The following is a 20,202-nucleotide window of genomic DNA, read 5'->3' as shown; positions in this document are numbered from 1 at the left end:
ATATATATTTATAGAAATCTAGTTGAGTTGGAGACTATTTGAGTTCTTAAAATACAAGTTGTACCCTTATTTTTCGTTTTTTTATGAAGTACATCAGAATGCAGATGAACTCCCACCATTTTTTGGGATGAAAAAAAAAATTAAAGCGTTTCTGGAACCAAGGTGGCAAACCTGATCCGTTTTTTTCCAAACAATCACGACAAAAGGTCCACGGCAACACCAACACTTGCTGCCAGTTGGAGAGCGTGCCCACACACCCAGATCGGACGGTGCACACTGCTCAGGGCCCACCACGCTTCAAAGCGGCGTTGCCGGAGTGTGAGCTCACCATGTCACCACACTCGCGGCCGCGGAGCTTTATATAGCTCAGCGCGCGCGCGGCGCCGACTCCCTCCCTCCGTCACTCACCGCACCGGCCCTCTCTCCCACGCCAGGCGCACGTGCGCGCACGCCATGGACGCCACGCGAGTTCGGGTTCCTCTTCCCCCGTCTCTGCCGGCGTGGCTCGCTGTGCTACTGCTCCTCGTTCAGGTGACGCCCGGGGTCGGCGCGGCGGCAGCGGCGGGCGTGGGGTGCGATTGTGGCGGCGGCGAGGCGGCGGCGATCAAGGAGGAGGACGCGCGCGGGGCGCTGCGGCTGAAGCTCGTCGCGGTGGCGTCCATCCTGGCGTCGGGCGCGGCGGGGGTGCTGGTCCCGCTGCTGGGCCGCTCCGCCTCGGCGCTGCGCCCCGACGGGGACGTCTTCTTCGCCGTCAAGGCGTTCGCCGCGGGGGTCATCCTCGCCACCGGCATGGTGCACATCCTGCCCGCGGCCTTCGACGCGCTCGCGCCCCCCTGCGGCGGCGGCGCCAGGGCCGGCGGGTTCCCCTACGCGGGACTCGTCGCCATGTGCTCTGCCATGGCCACCATGATGGTCGACTCCGCCGCCGCGGGCTACTACCAGCGCGCGCACATCCGCAAGGCGCGCCCCGTCGACGACGACGCCGTCGACGGAGGCCAGGGCCGCGCGGCGCCCGCGGACGAGGAGGGCGCCGCCGCCGAGCCCGCGGGCCACGTGCACGCGCACACGCACGCCCACGGAGGGCACGGCCACGCCGGTGCCTCGCCTCAGGATGCCTCCGCCGTCGCCGTGTCCATCAGGCACAGGGTGATCTCTCAGGTGAGCACCTTCCCAGCTTCCGTCAACAGCGGTTCACAAGAGAGAGAGAGAGAGAAATCTGGTGAAACTTCCCAATAATCTGGCATGCTAATGATTAAAACATTCCAACTTCAACGGAGACAGGATAGATATGACGAGCTACTTTGATTTGGCACCAACCATTCCGAACGCCCACTTGGGGCACCTCCTCGACAAGAACACACGCCATGCCATGAAGAAAAAACAAACAAACAACCTGTCCTTTTCCCTGAGCACAATCCGTCGATACCTACTATGAAACTTCAACTGATAAGAAAAAATGTGTCATCTGTCTAATAATAAGATGCTCTGATAAATGACAGTAGTAGTTGTTAGCAGTCAAAACCGATTGATTAGGTTGATTGAAACACTACTCTGAATACCAACGAAGTAAAAGTATAGTAACACTAGTCCTCGTTCTGTACCGTCGAAAAGCTCGTGTTCTTGGGCTTATCGATTGGAACCAGGAATCCAATCAGTGCTAGTGAACGAAAGAGACAAATCAGCGCGTAGCTCTCGCAGCAGTACCCACAGGCCTTCCGTGTCGTCTCCATCGGAGAAAGGGGGCGTCGTCCCTGCCGTTGGTGCTAAAGGCAAGAGAATCCTGCTGCAGACAAGCGGAACGGAACAATGCCTTGTTGCCTTCCTTCTCCCCCAGCCTCACAATGGAGCCGCCCCCCCTCCCCTTTGCAGATTCTTCGAGCAACATGGCAGGATCATTCATTATTCGAATCAGTAACCGTAAGGGCAATTCTGTGGTGGTTGGTGCAGGTTCTGGAGCTGGGAATCCTGGTGCACTCGGTGATCATCGGCGTGTCCCTGGGCGCCTCCCTGCGGCCGTCCACCATCAGGCCCCTCGTCGGAGCCCTCAGCTTCCACCAGTTCTTCGAGGGCATTGGCCTTGGCGGCTGCATTGTTCAGGTACGTACGGCATGTAGTATCTGTTTATACACTTCACACTGAAGTGAAGAGTGACATGACATCCGAACAGAAGGTGACAAATAGACCGAGATATTTGTAGCGAAGAGCTAGCTCGTCACTATCACTAGCTACATCGCACAGATCAGTGAGGAGAGGACCAAGAACTAGGACCCCGTCAATCATTGATGCAATCATGGTTCATATAACTCCTAACCGAGAACTTACTCCAGGCAGAGTTCAAGGCGAGGGCGGCCGTGGTCATGGCGGCCTTCTTCTCGCTCACCGCTCCCGCGGGCATCGCGCTGGGCATCGCCATCGCTTCCGGCTACAGCAGGCACGGCGCCACCGCCCTGGTCGTGGAGGGCGTCTTCAACGCGGCCGCCGCAGGGATCCTGGTGTACATGTCCCTGGTCGATCTCCTCGCCGCGGACTTCAGCAACCCGAGGCTGCAGACGAACGCCAAGCTCCAGCTGGCGGCGTACGTCGCCCTGTTCCTCGGCGCGGGGCTCATGTCGTTGCTCGCCAAATGGGCGTAGAACAGAACAGATTCGCTACCCGTCAGTTTTTTTTTTCTGCCGAATCACCGTCAGCGAGAATTTCGGTGCGCAGAGGAAGCGAGGAAAGAAGGCCCGGATGTGATGTATGTAAGAGCACTCCCAACTCTGCTCCGTGGTTTCCATAGCTGCCACCTAGTCAAGGAACCATTTATAGAAACTAATCTTCTCAATGCAAATGGTAGTTTCTACGCAGAGAACACATTTAATGACTTCACAAAAGAAGCAGACTTCGTTTCTCAGAGGGAAGGGGAAGAAAACGAGGATGGAAACCACCGACGGGGCTCAACGCTATTTTGGTCGTTTCCATGCTCTTTTCACAATAAATCTCTTGCCACATTATCAAAAAGCTGATATGGCAGTCTAATAAATTCTATAAAAACCATATGAGCTGGAGAGCGTTGGGAGTGCTCTAACCGAGTTCTAGGGGGATGAGGCGGCGGAGTAGTTTGGCCTTCAACGATCTTTGGGGCTAAATAATAGCTGTACATACAAAGGGTCGATTTTTTTTAGGGGAACGGGCGAACGGCAATGCACATGTCTGTTATCCCGGATCCTCCTTTTTTGCATGAAATTTCTTCATATTCCCCTGAAAGAAGGCGTGACTGTTTGTTGATAAGTGAGATCTGTTTTGACTAACATTCGAGATGCTCTAACACGTAGCTCTATCTAACTCACGACTGCACGCCTCTCATTATTATTAGAAACTAAATCTTAGACAAATTAAACAGACTAGTGGCTAACCACCTATTAGTGTGGATAGTCCGTTGGCACAAACCACATGGGCATCTGTAACGGATCAGCTACGAGTGAGTAATAGAGCTGCTGCTTGATGTGACCGTCACCTCCGATGCCCTCCTTGAGATCAAAGATGGCCGTGTCGTAGCCGTAGGGCGTGTCGGAGAGGTAGACGCAGTCCGCCTCAAGATCCGCAGAACCAAATCTGTGCCGGACCGTGAGGTAGAAAGGATAGTTTGCGCCCAGGAAGAGGGCGCGATCTCCGCCGAGGTCCGTGACACGCCGCCAACTGCCGCCGCCAGCGTCGAGCTCGTGGAGCGACATGCCGAGCTCGCAGAAGCTCCTCCTGTCGTCGAACACCAGTCTGCTCCACACGCGACTGTCCCAACATCTGCTTCTTCGCCCGTACAGGTAAGCACGGGCGACGTCGTAGCCGTGTATGCACATGAGCATAAGCCGCTGGCCGCAGACGGAAGCAGCCAGGTAGAACCCGCACAGGTCAGTGCCATAGCGGCTCATCTCGTCATTCTCCGGTCCCTGAACCACCGTGGGCTCTGTCATGGCTCCATCGTCGATGTCCCAAGAGTACAAGCGGCCGAGCTCGTCCACGGCGTACAGCTTCCCATCGAGGGCGATGGCGTCCATGTACGAGACATCGGCCGCGGCGTTCTTCAACGCCGTCCACCTGCACTCGCCTTTGTCTCCGCCGCCGGCCGCCGTGAACGCCAGCAGACCTCCGGAGAAGATAGCGATGGCGAGGTGGCCGTCAGCGTGCGACGGCGTCCGGCACAGCGCGACCTTGAGGATCTTGTGGAACTTGCCTAAGGAGTAGCCACCAGCGGTACGGGCGACGACGTGGAAGTTGACCTCGACCTCGACTCCGGGAATGGTGGCGAAGGACGGCAGGCGAACCCGCGCGCCAGTCACGGGGTTCAGCAGCTCGACGTCGCAGCGCCAGTCCGCGGTCGCCAGCCACCCATGGTTGCCGCCGACCCAGGCCCGGCCCTTCAATCCCTCTGCCTCGCCGCAAAAGGACCTGCGCCCGCCGCCGCCGCCGGCGGCAGACACGTCGTGGAGGCAGAATGCGCCCGCGTCGACGTTGCTCTCGGTCTCGCAACCGTCGGGGTCCAGGCCGGGCGTGAGCAGCGCAGGCGCGCCCGCCCGCAACAGGCGTGGATTCTCCTCGCACGCTTCGGACCAACCCCTGCAGACGGCAGGGAAGCGAAGTATGGTGATGGGGTCGAGATGCTCCATGACGAGGTCGCACAGCTCCGGCAGAAGGTCGGCCCACGGCGGTGCGGTGGCTGCGCTCGAAGACGAAGACATTGCCGAGCACCTGCGTGGTCACCGTTCACGACGGTGAGGAATTATTTGTCCTACATTAGTATTGTTGCTGTAATAGCAGAATTATATACATATATCTGGATCGTCAAACACATAATCTGAATCTTATCGTAATATAGACGATGCAGAGATGAACCGATGAAGCTGAGTTCGACAGAAAAAAAATTCTATGCAAAAGTCATACTTGTTTACTCGAGCATGCAACACACAAGGGCCTACTTGTTTACATGCATGACCATGCATATACACATGTCCCTGCCTAAATTTCCTCACGCTATAAGATCGATTCGAAGCTAGATCAAATACTCCAGATCTGGGAGAGTGGGTCATTGTAATTCCTTGGATATTTCTTACCTAGTAGTTCTGTCAATCAATTATCTTGGTCCATACTTTTTGTGTCAGATAAGGAAGATTGAAGAAAACGTTGTTAAGTAATTAGACATATTTCAAAATTCAATTTCGAATATAAATTATGATTAACAATAAATAATCTAGCTGATTATTACCTAATAAGTAAGCTAACACGTACCTAACATGATAATCATAAAAATACAGCACTGTAACAGATAAATTAAAGTATGAGGCTAAATCAGTGATATATGCTGAATGAACATACAGTAATCGACAACGTCGAAGCAACAAGATCGACGACGAGAACATGAGCAATCACGTGAAGATGCTTTCTAAAAATATTATTTACCTCTTCTCAATGTAGGATCTTAAAAGTAAATGGTTTTAGAGACTTACTCGATAACAGATGTAGGTCGGCGCTCGCGACAGGCACGACGCAGAAGAAAGCAGGGTAACGATGGCGACAGAGTAAGGATGGCGACATCTTATATAGAGCCGAACTGATAGACTCGCAATCGGATCTGGACGCGGTCCCTTATCCGCCGGTGATCGGATCGGATACTCTCAGCACACCATCTCTTCTTTCTTCTCGGCGTCCTCGCAGTTTCGCGTTTACCCAAAATACCCCTACCTTAAACCCTCCGCCTCCGCCGCCATGCGCCGCCTCCTCCAAACCCTCCGCCCGCTCCAAGCCCTACCCCTCAACCCCGCTCCCGGTATCCCCACCCCTCTCCGCCTCCTCTCTACCGCCTCGTCGGCCGCGTCCTCGGACTCTGACTCCGCCGCTTCCCCCGCCGTGGCCCCGCCCCCCGCTGCCGATGCCGACTTTGACAGCGCCGACTACGACCTCCCGACCCCTGGTCCCGCCCCCTCCAGAAAAATCAACAACCCCGCCGCCGCGCTGAGGAAGGTCCGGTTCGACCCCTCCCTCCGCGCGCGCGCCGACGAGGCGCTCTTTGGTAAGGGGCTGGGCGCGGCAGCCGTTGATGAGGAGGATGAGGACCGCTCACGGGACGTGGCGCTCGCGCTGCTCGATGCGGCGCTGGAGGCGCCTGACGAGGATGAAGAGGATCTCGGGGAGGTCAGGGAAGAAGACCAGATGTCGCTTTCCGTTGGCATTGTCGGCGCGCCCAATGCCGGCAAGTCCTCGCTCACAAATACCATGGTATGAACGGCTTCTAAAAGAATGTATTTTGTTTTACCTCTAACAGCTTCATTGGCAAGACCTCCTACCAGTCATTTCTACTAAGCAACAATCATATGTTTATTAATTTTGCAGTGCTTCTGTTTGTGTGGGGTTAGGCTTTCTAGACTTCCATAGTTCCATTCGAAAATGGTTATTACTCAGACTTTCTGTTGCTCAGTTCATGCACAGTTCGACACATTATCCTTTGTGCCTTCACCCCTAGAGAACATATCTGTATGACCTATGACAGTCTCTACATTTTAACTTGGTTCCACCAAGCAGTAATAAACTAATAATGGATGGCACGATTGATACTTGTAATGCCTTTTCTGATAGAAACTTTATGGTTCAGTAAAGTCATTAGCTGATTGAAATGATACCTTATGACCCCTTTATCTTTGGATTCAGGTTGGGACAAAAGTGGCTGCAGTCTCCCGCAAGACAAATACTACGACTCATGAAATTTTGGGGGTGCTAACAAAAGGGAACACACAGATAGTATGTCGTTTTTATTAAGTTTATTTATTCTTGTGCTGGCAGCCTAGTAGAAAATGAAACCACAACTTCAACATTTGACTTAATCATATGTAATTTCCTTGAAATCTTTTTAACATAGCTAGGGCGTTTTGTGTTCACAGTTAACTGGATTTTGGACGTGTGTTGCCTCAAATGATACATATATGAAACTAGTTGTGTTTTACTGCAACAACAACAACAACAACAACAACAAAGCCTTTTTGTCCCAAGCACGTTGGGGTAGGCTAGAGATGAAACCCCGTATGAAAACCTCAGAGCTCAACCCCCAAAGAACAGAAAAGGGAAACAAAGGCAAAGGAGAACCGAAAACAACGAAACGGGGAAACACATAAAAGAGATAAAACCCACAAGGACCAGCAAGATCTAAAATGGACACAAGAAAAGGTCAAACGATTAAGGAGGAAAAGCGAAACTATCAATCAGGGTTCTGGCACGTGAATTGCACACTTCCACCCCTTCCTATCTGCGGCGAGCTCTTTGTCAATATTCCACTCCTTCAGGTCTCTCTTCACAGCCTCTGTCCACGTCAAAGTTGGTCGACCTCTACCTCTCTTCACATTTTCGGGACGCCTAATTATTCCGATATGCACTGGTGCCTCTTCAGGTCTTCGTTGGATATGTCCAAACCATCTCAAGCGATGTTGCATAAGCTTCTCCTCAATTGGCGCCACTCCTACTCTCTCTCGTATATCATCATTCCGGACTCGATCTCTCCTTGTGTGGCCACATATCCAGCGCAACATACGCATCTCTGCCACACTTAGTTGTTGGACATGTCGTCTTTTAGTGGGCCAACATTCTGCTCCATACAACATAGCCGGTCGGATTGCTGTCCTGTAGAATTTGCCTTTTAGTTTGCGTGGCACCCGGTGGTCGCATAAGACACCCGCAGCTTGTCGCCACTTCAACCATCCGGCTTTAATTCTATGACTGACATCCTCATCGATGTCTCCCTCCTTTTGAAGCATTGATCCTAAGTAACGAAAAGTGTCTTTCTTGGGTACCACTTGCCCATCAAGACTAACATCGCCATCCTCATACCCCATGGCACTGAAATCACACTTCATATACTCTGTTTTAGACCTACTAAGCCTAAAACCTTTTGCTTCCAGCGTCTGCCTCCACAATTCCAACTTTTGAGAAACACCACTCCTACTCTCCTCAATAAGTACCACATCATCGGCAAAAAGCATACACCACGGTAAAACTCCTTGTATGTCCCTTGTGACCTCATCTATCACCAAAGCGAAAAGATAAGGGCTCAAAGCCGACCCTTGATGTAGTCCTATGTTAATTGGAAAGTCATCGGTGTCTCCATCACTTGTTCGGACACTTGTCACAACATTAGTGTACATATCTTTAATAAGATTAATGTACTTTGTTGCTACTTTGTGTTTTTCCAAGGCCCACCACATTACACTCCTAGGTACTTTGTCATAAGCCTTCTCCAAGTCTATGAAGACCATATGCAGGTCTTTCTTTTGTTCTCTGAATCTCTCCATAAGTTGTCTTAGTAAGAAAATGGCCTCCATAGTTGATCTCCCGGGCATGAAACCAAACTGATTTTGGGTCACGCTCGTCATCTTTCGCAGGCGGTGTTCAATGACTCTCTCCCATAGCTTCATTGTATGGCTCATGAGCTTAATTCCACGGTAATTAGTACAACTTTGAACATCTCCTTTGTTCTTGAAGATTGGTACTAATGTACTCCGCCGCCACTCGTCGGGCATTCTGTTTGCCCGAAAGATGGTGTTGAAAAGCTTAGTCAGCCATACTATCGCTATGTCTCCAAGACATCTCCATACCTCGATAGGGATACCATCAGGGCCCATCGCCTTTCCTACCTTCATCCTTTTTAGCGCCTCCTTAACTTCATATTCTTGTATCCTTCGTACAAAACCCCTGTTGTTGTCATCGAATGGTTCGTCCAATTCTATTGTAGCACTCTCATTCCCTCCATTGAACAATTTGTTGAAGTACTCCTTCCATCTGTTCTTGATCTCTTCACTCTTCACTAATAGTTGGTTTGCTTCATCCTTGATGCATTTGACTTGGTTGACATCCCTTGTCTTCCTTTCACGAATCTTGGCCATCCTATAGATATCCTTTTCTCCCTGCTTTGTGTCCAGCCGTTGATAAAGGTCGTCATAGGCTTGACCCCGGGCTCTACTAACCGCTCGCTTTGCAGACTTCTTCGCTATCCTGTACTTCTCTATGTTTTCTGCACACTTGTCATGATGTAAGCGTTTGTAGCAATCTTTCTTCTCCTTGATAGCCTTTTGGACATCTTCGTTCCACCACCAAGTGTCTTTAACTTCCCTTCTGTTCCCTTGACTCAACCCAAACTCTTCTGAAGCTATCTTTCGGATGCATGTCGCCATCTTCCTCCACATGATATTTGCGTCTTCCTCTCCTGCCCAAGGGCCCTCCTCGATAACTCTCTTCTTGAAAGTTTGGGCCACATCCCCTTTAAGCTTCCACCACTTTGTTCTAGTGACCTTGTTATGCTTATTTCGTTGTAAACGAATCTTAAAACGGAAGTCAGCAACGACAAGCTTATGTTGGGTTACCACACACTCTCCAGGTATAACCTTGCAATCTAAGCAGGCATGCCTGTCCTCTTTTCTCAAGAGGACGAAATCAATCTGGCTAGTGTGTTGGCCACTACTGAAGGTCACCAGGTGGGATTGCCTCTTCTTAAAGAAAGTGTTTGCTATAAACATGTCATAGGCTAGGGCAAAGTTCAGGATTTCCTCTCCTTCTTGATTCCTAGTCCCAAAGCCGAAGCCTCCATGTACACCCTCGAAACTGGTGCTAGATGTACCCACATGGCCATTGAGATCTCCTCCTATAAAGAGCTTCTCGCCAACTGGCACACTACTAACCATGTCCTCCAGGCCTTCCCAGAACTCTCTCTTTGAGTTCTCATTAAGGCCTACTTGAGGAGCATACGCGCTGATAACATTGAGCACCAAGTCTCCAATGACCAGCTTGACTAGGATGATTCTATCTCCTACCCTCTTAACATCTACTACCCCATCTTTGAGGCTCTTGTCGATCAAGACGCCTACTCCATTCTTGTTTGTTGCAGTCCCCGTGTACCACAACTTGAAACCTGTACCTTCCACTTCCTTCGCCTTCTGTCCCTTCCACTTGGTCTCTTGAACACATAAAATATTTACCCGTCTCCTCACCGCAACGTCAACTATTTCTCGTAACTTACCTGTTAAGGAACCTACGTTCCAACTGCCTACACGGACTGCAGTGCAAGATATTAATGTGTAACAAATTCTCACATATCAGGTAGTGGTGCATTTCATGGCTTGATATGTATCTATTTAATTCTGTCCAAATTAACAAAATTATAGGCCGAATTATATGTTTTTAATTTATCCATCATAGGACCATTAACACACAAAAACAAGAACATGCTGCTAATATGTATGGCTATCAGTACTAGCTGTACAGTTATCTTGTATTCAGCTAATAAAATTCTCTGCAGTGCTTTTTTGACACCCCAGGGCTCATGTTAGGGCACCATGGATTTCCTTATAGGGATGTCACAGTTCGTGTGGAGAGTGCCTGGAGCTCAATTAACCTCTATGATTTACTAATAGTCATGTTCGATGTCAATAGGCATCTTAATCTGTAAGTCTTCAATCTTCATCACATTTTGTTTAATTTATATTCATGTTAGAAATCATGATAAATGCACTTTTAAACTATGTGTTCATTTATGCAGGCCAGATTCACGAGTTATAAAGTTAATTAAACGTTTGGGTACGGAGGTGAACCCAAACCAGAGGCGTATATTGTGCATGAATAAGGTTGACTTGGTGGAAGACAAGAAGGACCTACTTAAAGTTGCAAAAGAATTTGAAGATCTTCCTGGATATGAAAGGTTTCATAATTCATTAGTCTTCTGTAGGCTTACCTTGTCATTCTATAATACCACTTGCCTTACTGAAATTCTGGTAATGCTAGGTACTTCATGGTATCTGGGCTAAAAGGCAAGGGAGTGAAAGACCTTGTACAGTATTTGATGGAGCAGGTATTTTCTTCTATACCTGTTGTTCATCTGCCTTATCTTTCTGAATCCTGTAGAGTAGAACTTCATGAGTTATATACTAAGTTCGTGTGCTTAGATAATACCCCTTTGTTGTTGTTATAAGGTGAAGTTTGATTGGTTACGATGTCCAAAACTGAATTTTGACTGTTAATTCTTTATCATGTATTTTTTAGAACTACAGTGCCATTGTCATATGTAAGTGTTCAAATGCTAATATATAATAATATAAACATGAACTACAATTCTGCCATGTTGTGACTTGTGAGATTCTTCTTTGTACATATTGTGTAATATTTGCAATAAGGATCTGAACTGGCCAGTCTGTAGTATCCTTTGCTAATGTTTTGACGTACACTACATAACTATGGTCTAGTTCATTATTCTGTGTGATGCTCATGAGCTATGTTCTCTCTCTCTCTTCCTTGAATGCGCAGGAAAGCTGTATATCGTTGTATCAATGTAGAAAAGATGGGTTCTTACTTCTTACAAAAAACAGCACCACCCACTCCGAACCAAGAGTGGGAGGCTGAACGACAGACGGGACAACTAAAACTAGACACAGAAGAGCAAAACTAGACCACAAAACACACACTAAAGTACTAAACCTCCTAGGACACACCAGCGTCTTGACCTAGCTTTAGTTGGTTTACTTAGTGGTCACCCTTTTTAGGTAGCATGCATTCATCCTACAAGGCTACACTATTCTTTACTAAGGAAGTAATTTACTTTTATTACCCCTTGGAAACTAGAACTGAATCTTTTACAGTTCTGTGTTTGTTTACTAATTATTTAGCGCTATCAATTCTTTGTAACTTAAATACTCTAGTTATGCCTTTTGCTTTGTAGGCAGTAAGAAGACCTTGGGATGAGGAGCCAACTGTAATGACTGAAGAGGTAATGAAAACCATAACGTTGGAGGTTGTGCGCGAGAAGATGCTGCATCACATCCACCAAGTAATTCTTTTGCATTTTTTATACACAACTGGGTTCTCTTTAAATCAAATAGAATATGTTTGTCAACGAATGACCTACAGGAATTCTACAATGAAATTTGAATTCAAATGGAATTTATTTGCTCAGATCTGACCTGTTACAGGAAATCCCCTATGTAATTGAGCATCGTCTGATGGGCTGGAAGGAGCTAAAAGATGGTTCTCTTAGGGTGGAGCAGCACTTCATTGCACCTAAGCAAAGCCAGCGTCAGATTCTTGTTGGTAAAAATGGTTCTAAGATAGGGTGAGGCATTCTCTTACGGGGAAAGTTGCTACTATTTGGAATGGCAGAATGTGTATTTTGCCGATTTACATCTACATCATTAGGACTATTTCTGATATATTGACATATCTGATATGGGGCAAATCTGTCAGGAGAATCGGTATTGAAGCTAATGAAGAGCTAAGGTCCATATTCAAGAGAGATGTCCATCTAATTCTCCAAGTTAGAGTTGCGAAAAAGAGAAGTGCCTGAACAGACAGAGTATGTTTCACATTTCATTTACTGCTCTGTTACAGTACTCTATCCTGCCAGCATATTACCAGCTTCGCTATAAATGCTTAAAAATCCTTAAACAAATGCTCCAAAATTTGCATCATTATTTTGTTCAGTCTGCTGATCTGATCCACCTCTGAGCCATATAGTTGATTCGTCTGAAGGAATAAATATATTGTTTTCTGCAGTTTTAGTGCCTGTATAGACCGCAACTGATCTGAGAACTGCAGTGCAGTGTTGTCACAATGTATTCAGGAGACATGGTTGGTAAGTGGTGCTTGGGCGCATCAGTTCGGGTGACTGCTTTGACAGAACTTTGGATCTATGATCAAATGGAGGTGCCGAGCTATAACCTAGCGTGTGGAGCCTTGATTTCTGAATAAAAGATATACCGGGAGCAATCCACACGCCAGTGGTGACAAGGAAACGGCTTGCTGAATAGCGAGCTGCTCGTGTGCTGGCGAATCTGGGGTCTGTGATACTGATATGCAGATACGAATGCGCTGGACACCGTTTTGCCTACTCTCTGATTCGAAAAGTAGTCCCTCTCCTTCTCAGGTCTCAGCCTGTATTTTCTATAGGTTCTTTAGACAGTGTTGTAACGACAGGATGATCGAGCATGTCGGCGTTGAAGTTTGCTGCTGATCTTCCGCGGTGTTTTGAACAGCGGAAATTTAAGGATGAAATCCGGTGGAAAATTTACACGATGGAAAATTTCCCCGGGACGTGCGCGTGCTGTACTGCTGATACAGAAATGCTCCCTATATCTATATTTATCATCGTCTATATTTATCATCATTTGAATGAATATTCAAATTGTGGACATAAAAAAGTGAGACTACAAAAAAAATATATTTTGGGTTTCAGGGAATACCTTATTTCGCAAACTTCGGTGACCACGAATTGTCTACATCGTCTGTTCATAAATATATAACACTGTTTACTCTTTCTAAAAGTTTTTTTTAAAAAAAACTGTTCATAAATATATGACACACTTTATCTGTTCATAAATATATGACACCGTTTATTTTTTTTAAAAGATTTTAAAAAAACTGTTCATATTATATAACACCGTTTACTTTTTCTAAAAGTTTGACCACATGTATTATTTTAAAAAATGAGTTATTATTTTTTATGATTTGTTTTATACTTAAGATATGATTTACTTTATACTTAAGATAGTTTATGTTTAAATTAAAATTTTACATTTTTGAATAAATATTTTAAATGATACGAGTGCTCAAAATTTTTGAAAAAAAATTGACGATGTAATATATTTGTGAACTGCTTTTGGACAGGGGGTTTACTCTAAGAACAACTCAACAAACCGAGAGTGAGATTCAAACGGGGATAGAAAAAAAAATTGGAGCACCATTAAACCAACGGACTCATTGTTTCCGCCCAACTTCCAACAACACAGCATTTTCCCTTTGAATCATTCACAAGATAGTTCCTGTCAAAATTAATGAACATACATAGATTCAAAACTTCCGGTTTCCAGTCACTCCACCCTTTTTTTGGGGTAACATACGGTTGGACACTACTCTCTTGAAGAGCAGGGTTACATACAAATCACAGAACATGACTATTGCACCTCGCAATGTCATCCTGTATCTCTCGAACAAAACTCCTTCCAGCTAAGGTTTTCTGCCCACTCTAACAGCAAAAGAAGACCTCATCAAGAAAATTCTACGCGAAAAAAAAAACTAACAGAGAATCCGCTGTCATAGAACCATTACCACCGCGTATCAACATCCGATTCCATTGGTTGATCCTGTCCCAGAACCATTCTTTCAGACCAAGCTAATTTCAGCTTCATCTCAAATTCCGCCACTTCTCTGTATTGTCAACAACAGTCGGTTGTTATAACAAAACAGGGCACTGTTTCATGCATCTCAACAGTAAATGTGGTTTAATAGCATCCTAAAAACACAGCCTGGAGATCAAGCGACGGAACAGACAGCAACCACAAGTTTCAAGCAGAACTTGAATGAAGAGTGGAAGCAAGTAACAGAATTCATCGATTTTACGTCCAGAAATCAGCCTGTACTTATTAAAATGCCAGCATATAAACATTAGAAATTTTGCTGTGTCGCATACAAAAACAGGCCTTTTTCAATTGAAAAACAGGCCAGTATCACAGCGAAGAGCCTACATGCATCAACCTATAAGACATCTAATGCCCTCACCTATCAAGCTCTTCCCTCATTGCAGGATCAAGTCCATCATCAAGGTCAGCATTGTCGAAGGGGTACTCAACATCATCTTGCAAATTTGGACTTTGGCAAGGATGCCTAGAGAGGTTATTACTATCTTCTTTGCACGGAACCACACAGGAAGCTCCCTCCTGAACTCACCAGGAAAAAATATATATAAGAAACATAGCATTCTCTAAAAAGTTACCCCCAGAAAGGAAAAAATAATTTGAGTTGAACTCTCACCTTATTTACAGGTTCAGAGTCCGCTTTTGTGGGATTCTTAACTTGATCTTTCCTTCTTTTATTCCTTTTCTTATTCTTAGACGCTTTCCCACCTCTGGAATCTGTGAAATGGTTACATGAAGCCCAGAAGTTTTTTAATAAAAAAATATAATGAACTCATGCAATGATTTGTTGCGCCACATGCTTCTGCAGCTTTTTTTGGAGGGGGTCAGGGTTTTTGGTGGGTGGGTACGACACACCAGAAGGGGAAGGAAGCAACTTAACAAAAATAATCACGTGCTCCTAACACGCTTAGTTAATTTTTCCTTCAATCCCAGCAACCAGTCTACCAATAAAAAAAGTTTTAGCTTCAATGGGAAAAATACCATCATAAGTGCTGGTTCTACAAAAAACTTGTGACACACGAATAGTCCACTGTAATAGTCTTGAGTGCCTGCTAAAAATACTTATCAAGTTCATACATAGTAGCTGGTTCATGGCATTTTTTTTGCTGTATTAATTGTTCAATATTAATCAACTGGTCTAATGTGAGAACAACATAGCTTATAAAAAGTGTGCAATTTGCCATTTGAAAGTCATTTTAGTTTCTTTCTGAATAAGCACCAAAAACTGATATTTTGTAGAGACTACAGTAACATTTATATTTTGATGTAAGACATTATTTTGTAGAGACTGCAGTGGGCAGGACACCTAATGTTGTACGGCAAACACCACACACTTTGGTTGTTCTTCTGTGGCAAGATTTTCAAATATTCGATAAAAACGCTAACCTCCATGTCCATTTATAAAACAAAGTAATTCATCCAAAGATCTCTCATCTTTTTGCTCTTGTGTTTGGACATCCTGAAATAAAGTGAACCTCAGAAACAAACATAAAACTAGAACAAAAGGCTTGACAAAGTACAGATATATCATTGAATACAACACATAGTAAATCAATGAAAAATACCTTTAGTTTCTGGCGTTCCTGCAGTTCTTTCCGCTTCTTTGCATACAATCGGTTCAATAATCGAATCGTAGGATCATCATTTACATTTTTTAGTGGCTCTAGTTTCTCTTCCTGACAAATAAGTATCAAATGTATCAACATCTAAAATGAAATGGTCCACTTTATCAAGCTGAGCTTGTGTTGATGAAATCTGTTTTTTTAGCTCCAGGTGGGGGAGTTGTACTCAGGGAGATAAAGAGAACTTTTTCCTATATACAACTATAAGTGGTACCCTTACCTCTGTTAAGTCATCTGGTAAATGGAAAATATCTCTAACTTCATCGGGTGTCTTTCCTCCAATGATTCGAGCAAGCGCTCCACAAGTAAGATCAACTAGTGGCCTTAACTGCAGACCAAGGGCTGCGGAAGCCAACTTGCAGAGTTTTTCTGTGTCTATCCGGACAAACTTTTCATCAAATGACTTCCGCTCCTGCAAAATGTAGGAAATACCTGCTAAGATATGCTGAATCAAATGTAGATTCAACAAACAAAAATTTGAAGATGAATATAAAGTGCAGCAAACCTTGTTTGAGCGCCCAGGGACCTGATGAAAGCGACAATAATTAAGAATCAAACTCAAACTTGCCGGACTAACTCTTTCTGGTAGTACTATAGCATGATTCTTAGATGATCCTGTCCCATTTTTCACTATTTCCAGACATATCATAGGGCAGAACATCGCAACTTCTTCCTCCACTTGTTGTATGGAGCCATCAAAGCACTGAAGCCAAATATAAGTTTTCAATGCCTGTCAGAGTTCACCAATAAACTTGATTAGTTGATTTAGGCCCAAATGATGCAATCAAGATAAGAATGCAACATTTAATCTCTAATTAACAGGAAGTGCAACAGGAGATGTACCTCTGGTTTTATTACTGCTAATTCGTTCTCCGACATTATTGTCTAACGCAAGGAAAATAATGATGATAACAGAACCAGATATAGGGGAAATTTACAAAGAATTCCTTTCAGGCGTACAACCACCACTGCGCTCTCCAATGTCCAGCAGCAGCTGAGCAAACTTTGCCCTCTACAACAAAGATGTGCACTCCTTGTTTCGCCTTCAGATTGGAGAATGGCTTTATTTGCCTTCAAAGTACAATGAGGTGCAAAATTCCACTGGACCACACGGTTCACCGTATTTGGTAATCTAAAGTAGAGAAAGAACAAGGCAAAAGATGCACAAGTCAAGGGATTTTGTCAGCTACATAAATTGGGACAAAAAAATAAGAAAAATGGGGTATACACTTGTAATTTGAATTCAGATCCGAATACGAATAGGAAGTTAGGTTTTGGGCGCAAGATTTCGCACAGCAGGAAGGGGAGACAGGGCAGCGCGTATGGGGGTGCTCGTCGCCGTAGGAGGAGACGAGGTAGGGCGGCAGCGACGGTAGGGCCAGCCATCAGTGGGTGGGAGTTTGCGTGCACGCTGGGCCGCTGGAGGTGATGGAAGAAGACAAGGCAGGCTTGCAGCATACAGCTACAGATGGACCGAGTGAGTAATCCGTATAGAGAGGTACCTGCAGGTTGGGAGGAAACGATTGGCCCTGGGGCCAGGCGTACCTGCGGCGGCCGGAGAGGCGGGAATGGAGAATCTCCGAGGGATACGAGACGGCGGCGACGGCGACGGCGGCGGCGAGGATAGAACGAAAGGCTCGGTCGGCAAGGGCACGTCCAACCCAATCGTAACGGCTGATAGCGCCATGGGCCTGCTGCAAGCTGCCAACCCCACCCGTTGGAGCCGCAAACCTGGCGGGCTGCGCGTTTGCCATGGTATTGGGCCTCGGGTCGTGTTCTTCTTTATTATCTTTACAAAATATAAAGAAAAATAATAATAAAGTAATACTGAGGTGTTGGTTACCGTACTAAAGTTTAGGTTCTATTTAGAAACTCCGTATTTTAGTTTCACCATAAATTAACTCTAGCAAATTGTTAAGATGGGTTCTAAAAATGTTTGGCTTACATATGGACTCTAGCTTTTTTTAATATAATTGATTTGTGTGAGTTTTCTTGATTAACCTTAATATTTCGCGCGAGAAAATCGAAGTGATATGTTATGTAACTATCTGCGATAGATAACACTATCTACAATGTGGTCTTGAACTCCACCTCTATGTTGGTACCTACTTAGAGCCAAATAGCAACGAACCCTGGGGCCTTCACGTGATGTGCAAGACCTTAGATTCGGCTCTACGAGGTGTCAGACGATCTGTGCTAGGTTATCGGACCGTCCACGATGTGCGCATAAATAGCGATGAGTTCTTGTAGAACCTGGATCTCGCCCCTATGAGGGACCTTGTCGGTGAAAGATCCTAGGGTCGATAGGCCACCCAAGATGCATCTAGATGACACAGAGTCGATTAGAGGTAAAGATTGATAGGTAGAAACTACAAATAAAGCTACGCTATAACTATGCTACGCTGCATCTACCTCTAAGGCATGACTGATAACTAAGGTAAATAGATTGGTTCGATTAGAATTAAATTGTGTTCGAGGGTACTCAATTGGTCGTATCCCTTTATATTTATAGGGGATGTCCGGACCCGTTCCTAGATAAGATCCAATAGATTATCATGGATATGTTAGGATAACCACGCACGAGATAAGTACTCTTGCCCAAGTTAATCTAATCATGGACTATTAGGTCTATTCCACGGTCCACGGACCATCTGGGCCGCATGGCCAGACCATCCGGTTGTGCCCAAGGCTAAATATGGCGCTCCAGGTTGGTGGTTGATGTGAATTGTGAAGTATACACAACTCTATATTCTTGTTCTAGCCTTCGTATTTTTGCTGATTTTCTACAAGAATAATAGATAAATTGAGTAAGTAAATATAAAAAATGTTATAGGGTCACAACATTACCACACCATGCATCAATACATGCTCAATCCAAGTATAGAAAAGTAGGAATTAGGAAAAATAACATAGTCCACGAATGACTTAGGCCATGTTTCTCTAGAGCTAATTGCTAGTCATCGAAAAAGTATGCCATTGACATATAGAATAAGGAAGATATACTTTCCTTTCTTAAACTTTGCATAAATGCAATTGCTTCCTTGTTTTCCTCGAAACCAAACTTCGTGATAGTCTAATCAAACTTGAGATACCACTATCTGAAGGCTTGCTTTAATCCATAAATGAGCCTCCTTAACTGACATCCCATGTGTTGTTTTCCTTGCACGACAAAACCTTTTGGTTGTGCTATGAACATATTTTCTATTAACTCTCTATTTAGTAATGTTGTATTTACATCCATCTAAAGGAGTTCTAGATCAAAATGGGCCACTAATGGCATAATGATCCTGAATGAATCTTTTGTTGAGACATGTGAGAAGGTTTCATTGTAGTAAATGCCTTCTCTCTGCCTGAACCCTTTGTCCATAAGTCTATCATTGTATCTTTCTACGTTCCCTTTGGAGTCACGTTTGGTTTTGTAGACCCACTTACAACCTACTGTTTTGGATCCTTTTGGGAATAACCTCTAAGTCCCAAACTTTGTTCATTCTCATGGATTCTAATTCAGCTTCCATGGCTGAAAACCATTTAGATGAATTTTCACTTCTCATGGCTTCTTCATATGTAGTGGGATCACCTTCTGCATCAATGTCCTCACTAAGGTAGTGTTTGATTGAAGAGCCAAGTAGAACGGAGCTGTCCTGTCCTAGTTTTGTTGTTGTTTGGTTACAAAGTAACTAGAACGGAGTGGCTCCAATTAGAGAATATTCTCCTCAGATCCGGAACCATCCCACTCCAAAAAATCAACAGGACGGAGCCGCTCTGTTCCCAGCCCGCTCCCATAGCTCGCCCTCCCATCCGTGCGCAGTAGCTCGCGTGCCTCCCTCTGCAACCAAACAAAAAACAGAGCCGCTCTGTTCCAATTCACTCTGCAACCAAACAAAAAACAGAGCCGCTCCATTCTAGCTTACCAAACACAGAACATAGCGGCTCCGTTCTTAGAATCAGGGATGGAACGGCTCTGTTCTACTTGGCTCCTCAACCAAACACTACCTAACATATATCTCATCACTTTTTGTGTCTATACTGGAATCAACTTCATAGTCATTAGGGATCACAGATCGTCTGGACCTTTGAGACCTTCTTAGATTTGGTTCTAGTATGTTCTGGGGCTCCTACAATGATGTGTCTCTTGGTACAATACTGCCACTATTTTATGAACTCTCATGTGTAACCGGCTTAGATGGGCTAGGCTGCACAGAAGGTGAAACATCTTGCTCTTTAGGAGTTGTACTAGGTGATACAACATTTGCAGTAGGGTTTCACTTCTAGTTAGTACAGCTGTTGGTGGAACCTCAATAGGCATCAAGAAGTATGGTTCTTCAACCATCGGAATCAGGACATATGTCCTCTTTTCCTGAAGGTCAACTTCTATGAGTACCTTACTACTC

General features: G+C 45.4%; 4 protein-coding genes across 21 annotated transcripts; 2 read left to right on the top strand and 2 right to left on the bottom strand.

Annotated features, from left to right (window-relative positions):
* The first annotated feature begins 399 nt into the window (after positions 1 to 399).
* On the top strand, positions 400 to 2,667 carry LOC103652993 (zinc transporter 4-like). The gene is made up of 3 exons (NM_001320544.1): positions 400 to 1,158; positions 1,948 to 2,097; positions 2,328 to 2,667. Exons 1-3 carry the CDS (start codon positions 454 to 456, stop codon positions 2,631 to 2,633), a joined length of 1,161 nt encoding a protein of 386 aa, NP_001307473.1. The 5' UTR covers positions 400 to 453; the 3' UTR covers positions 2,634 to 2,667.
* Positions 2,668 to 3,247: 580 nt separating this feature from the next.
* On the bottom strand, positions 3,248 to 5,543 carry LOC100285788 (F-box domain containing protein). The gene is made up of 2 exons (NM_001158678.2): positions 5,481 to 5,543; positions 3,248 to 4,725 (listed from the first exon to the last, which is right to left on the bottom strand). Exon 2 carries the CDS (start codon positions 4,713 to 4,715, stop codon positions 3,402 to 3,404), a length of 1,314 nt encoding a protein of 437 aa, NP_001152150.2. The 5' UTR covers positions 4,716 to 4,725; positions 5,481 to 5,543; the 3' UTR covers positions 3,248 to 3,401.
* LOC100192967 (GTP-binding protein ERG) lies at positions 5,483 to 13,156 on the top strand. Of its 4 annotated transcripts, none has more exons than XM_008678288.4 (9): positions 5,483 to 6,249; positions 6,679 to 6,768; positions 10,310 to 10,455; positions 10,550 to 10,708; positions 10,792 to 10,858; positions 11,723 to 11,830; positions 11,973 to 12,112; positions 12,244 to 12,352; positions 12,600 to 13,156. In XM_008678288.4, exons 1-8 carry the CDS (start codon positions 5,740 to 5,742, stop codon positions 12,341 to 12,343), a joined length of 1,320 nt encoding a protein of 439 aa, XP_008676510.1. In that variant the 5' UTR covers positions 5,483 to 5,739; the 3' UTR covers positions 12,344 to 12,352; positions 12,600 to 13,156. The 4 variants fall into 4 exon arrangements, with proteins under 4 accessions (XP_008676510.1, XP_008676509.1, NP_001345447.1 ...); XM_008678287.4 differs by having other exon boundaries at positions 12,595 to 13,150; NM_001358518.1 differs by having other exon boundaries at positions 5,666 to 6,249; positions 12,553 to 13,088.
* A 614-nt stretch (positions 13,157 to 13,770) lies between these two features.
* On the bottom strand, positions 13,771 to 17,561 carry LOC100304273 (SKP1-like protein 21). 15 transcript variants are annotated; one of them, XM_035966989.1, is made up of 10 exons: positions 17,357 to 17,561; positions 16,655 to 16,943; positions 16,317 to 16,541; positions 16,032 to 16,223; positions 15,755 to 15,865; positions 15,576 to 15,648; positions 14,806 to 14,906; positions 14,554 to 14,711; positions 14,104 to 14,202; positions 13,771 to 14,020 (listed from the first exon to the last, which is right to left on the bottom strand). In XM_035966989.1, coding segments are annotated over exons 2-10 (996 nt in total). In that variant the 5' UTR covers positions 16,691 to 16,943; positions 17,357 to 17,561; the 3' UTR covers positions 13,771 to 14,019. The 15 variants fall into 15 exon arrangements, 14 of the variants coding, with proteins under 14 accessions (XP_035822882.1, XP_035822883.1, XP_035822887.1 ...); XM_035966990.1 differs by having other exon boundaries at positions 13,771 to 14,011; XM_035966994.1 differs by having other exon boundaries at positions 16,750 to 16,943.
* Positions 17,562 to 20,202: the final 2,641 nt, after the last annotated feature.

This window comes from Zea mays, chromosome 4 (assembly GCF_902167145.1).
Source record: "Zea mays cultivar B73 chromosome 4, Zm-B73-REFERENCE-NAM-5.0, whole genome shotgun sequence".
NCBI classification, from domain to species: Eukaryota; Viridiplantae; Streptophyta; class Magnoliopsida; order Poales; family Poaceae; genus Zea; species Zea mays.
The sequence above is the reverse complement of the archived record's forward strand: the minus strand, read 5'-3'. Positions and strand labels throughout refer to the sequence as shown.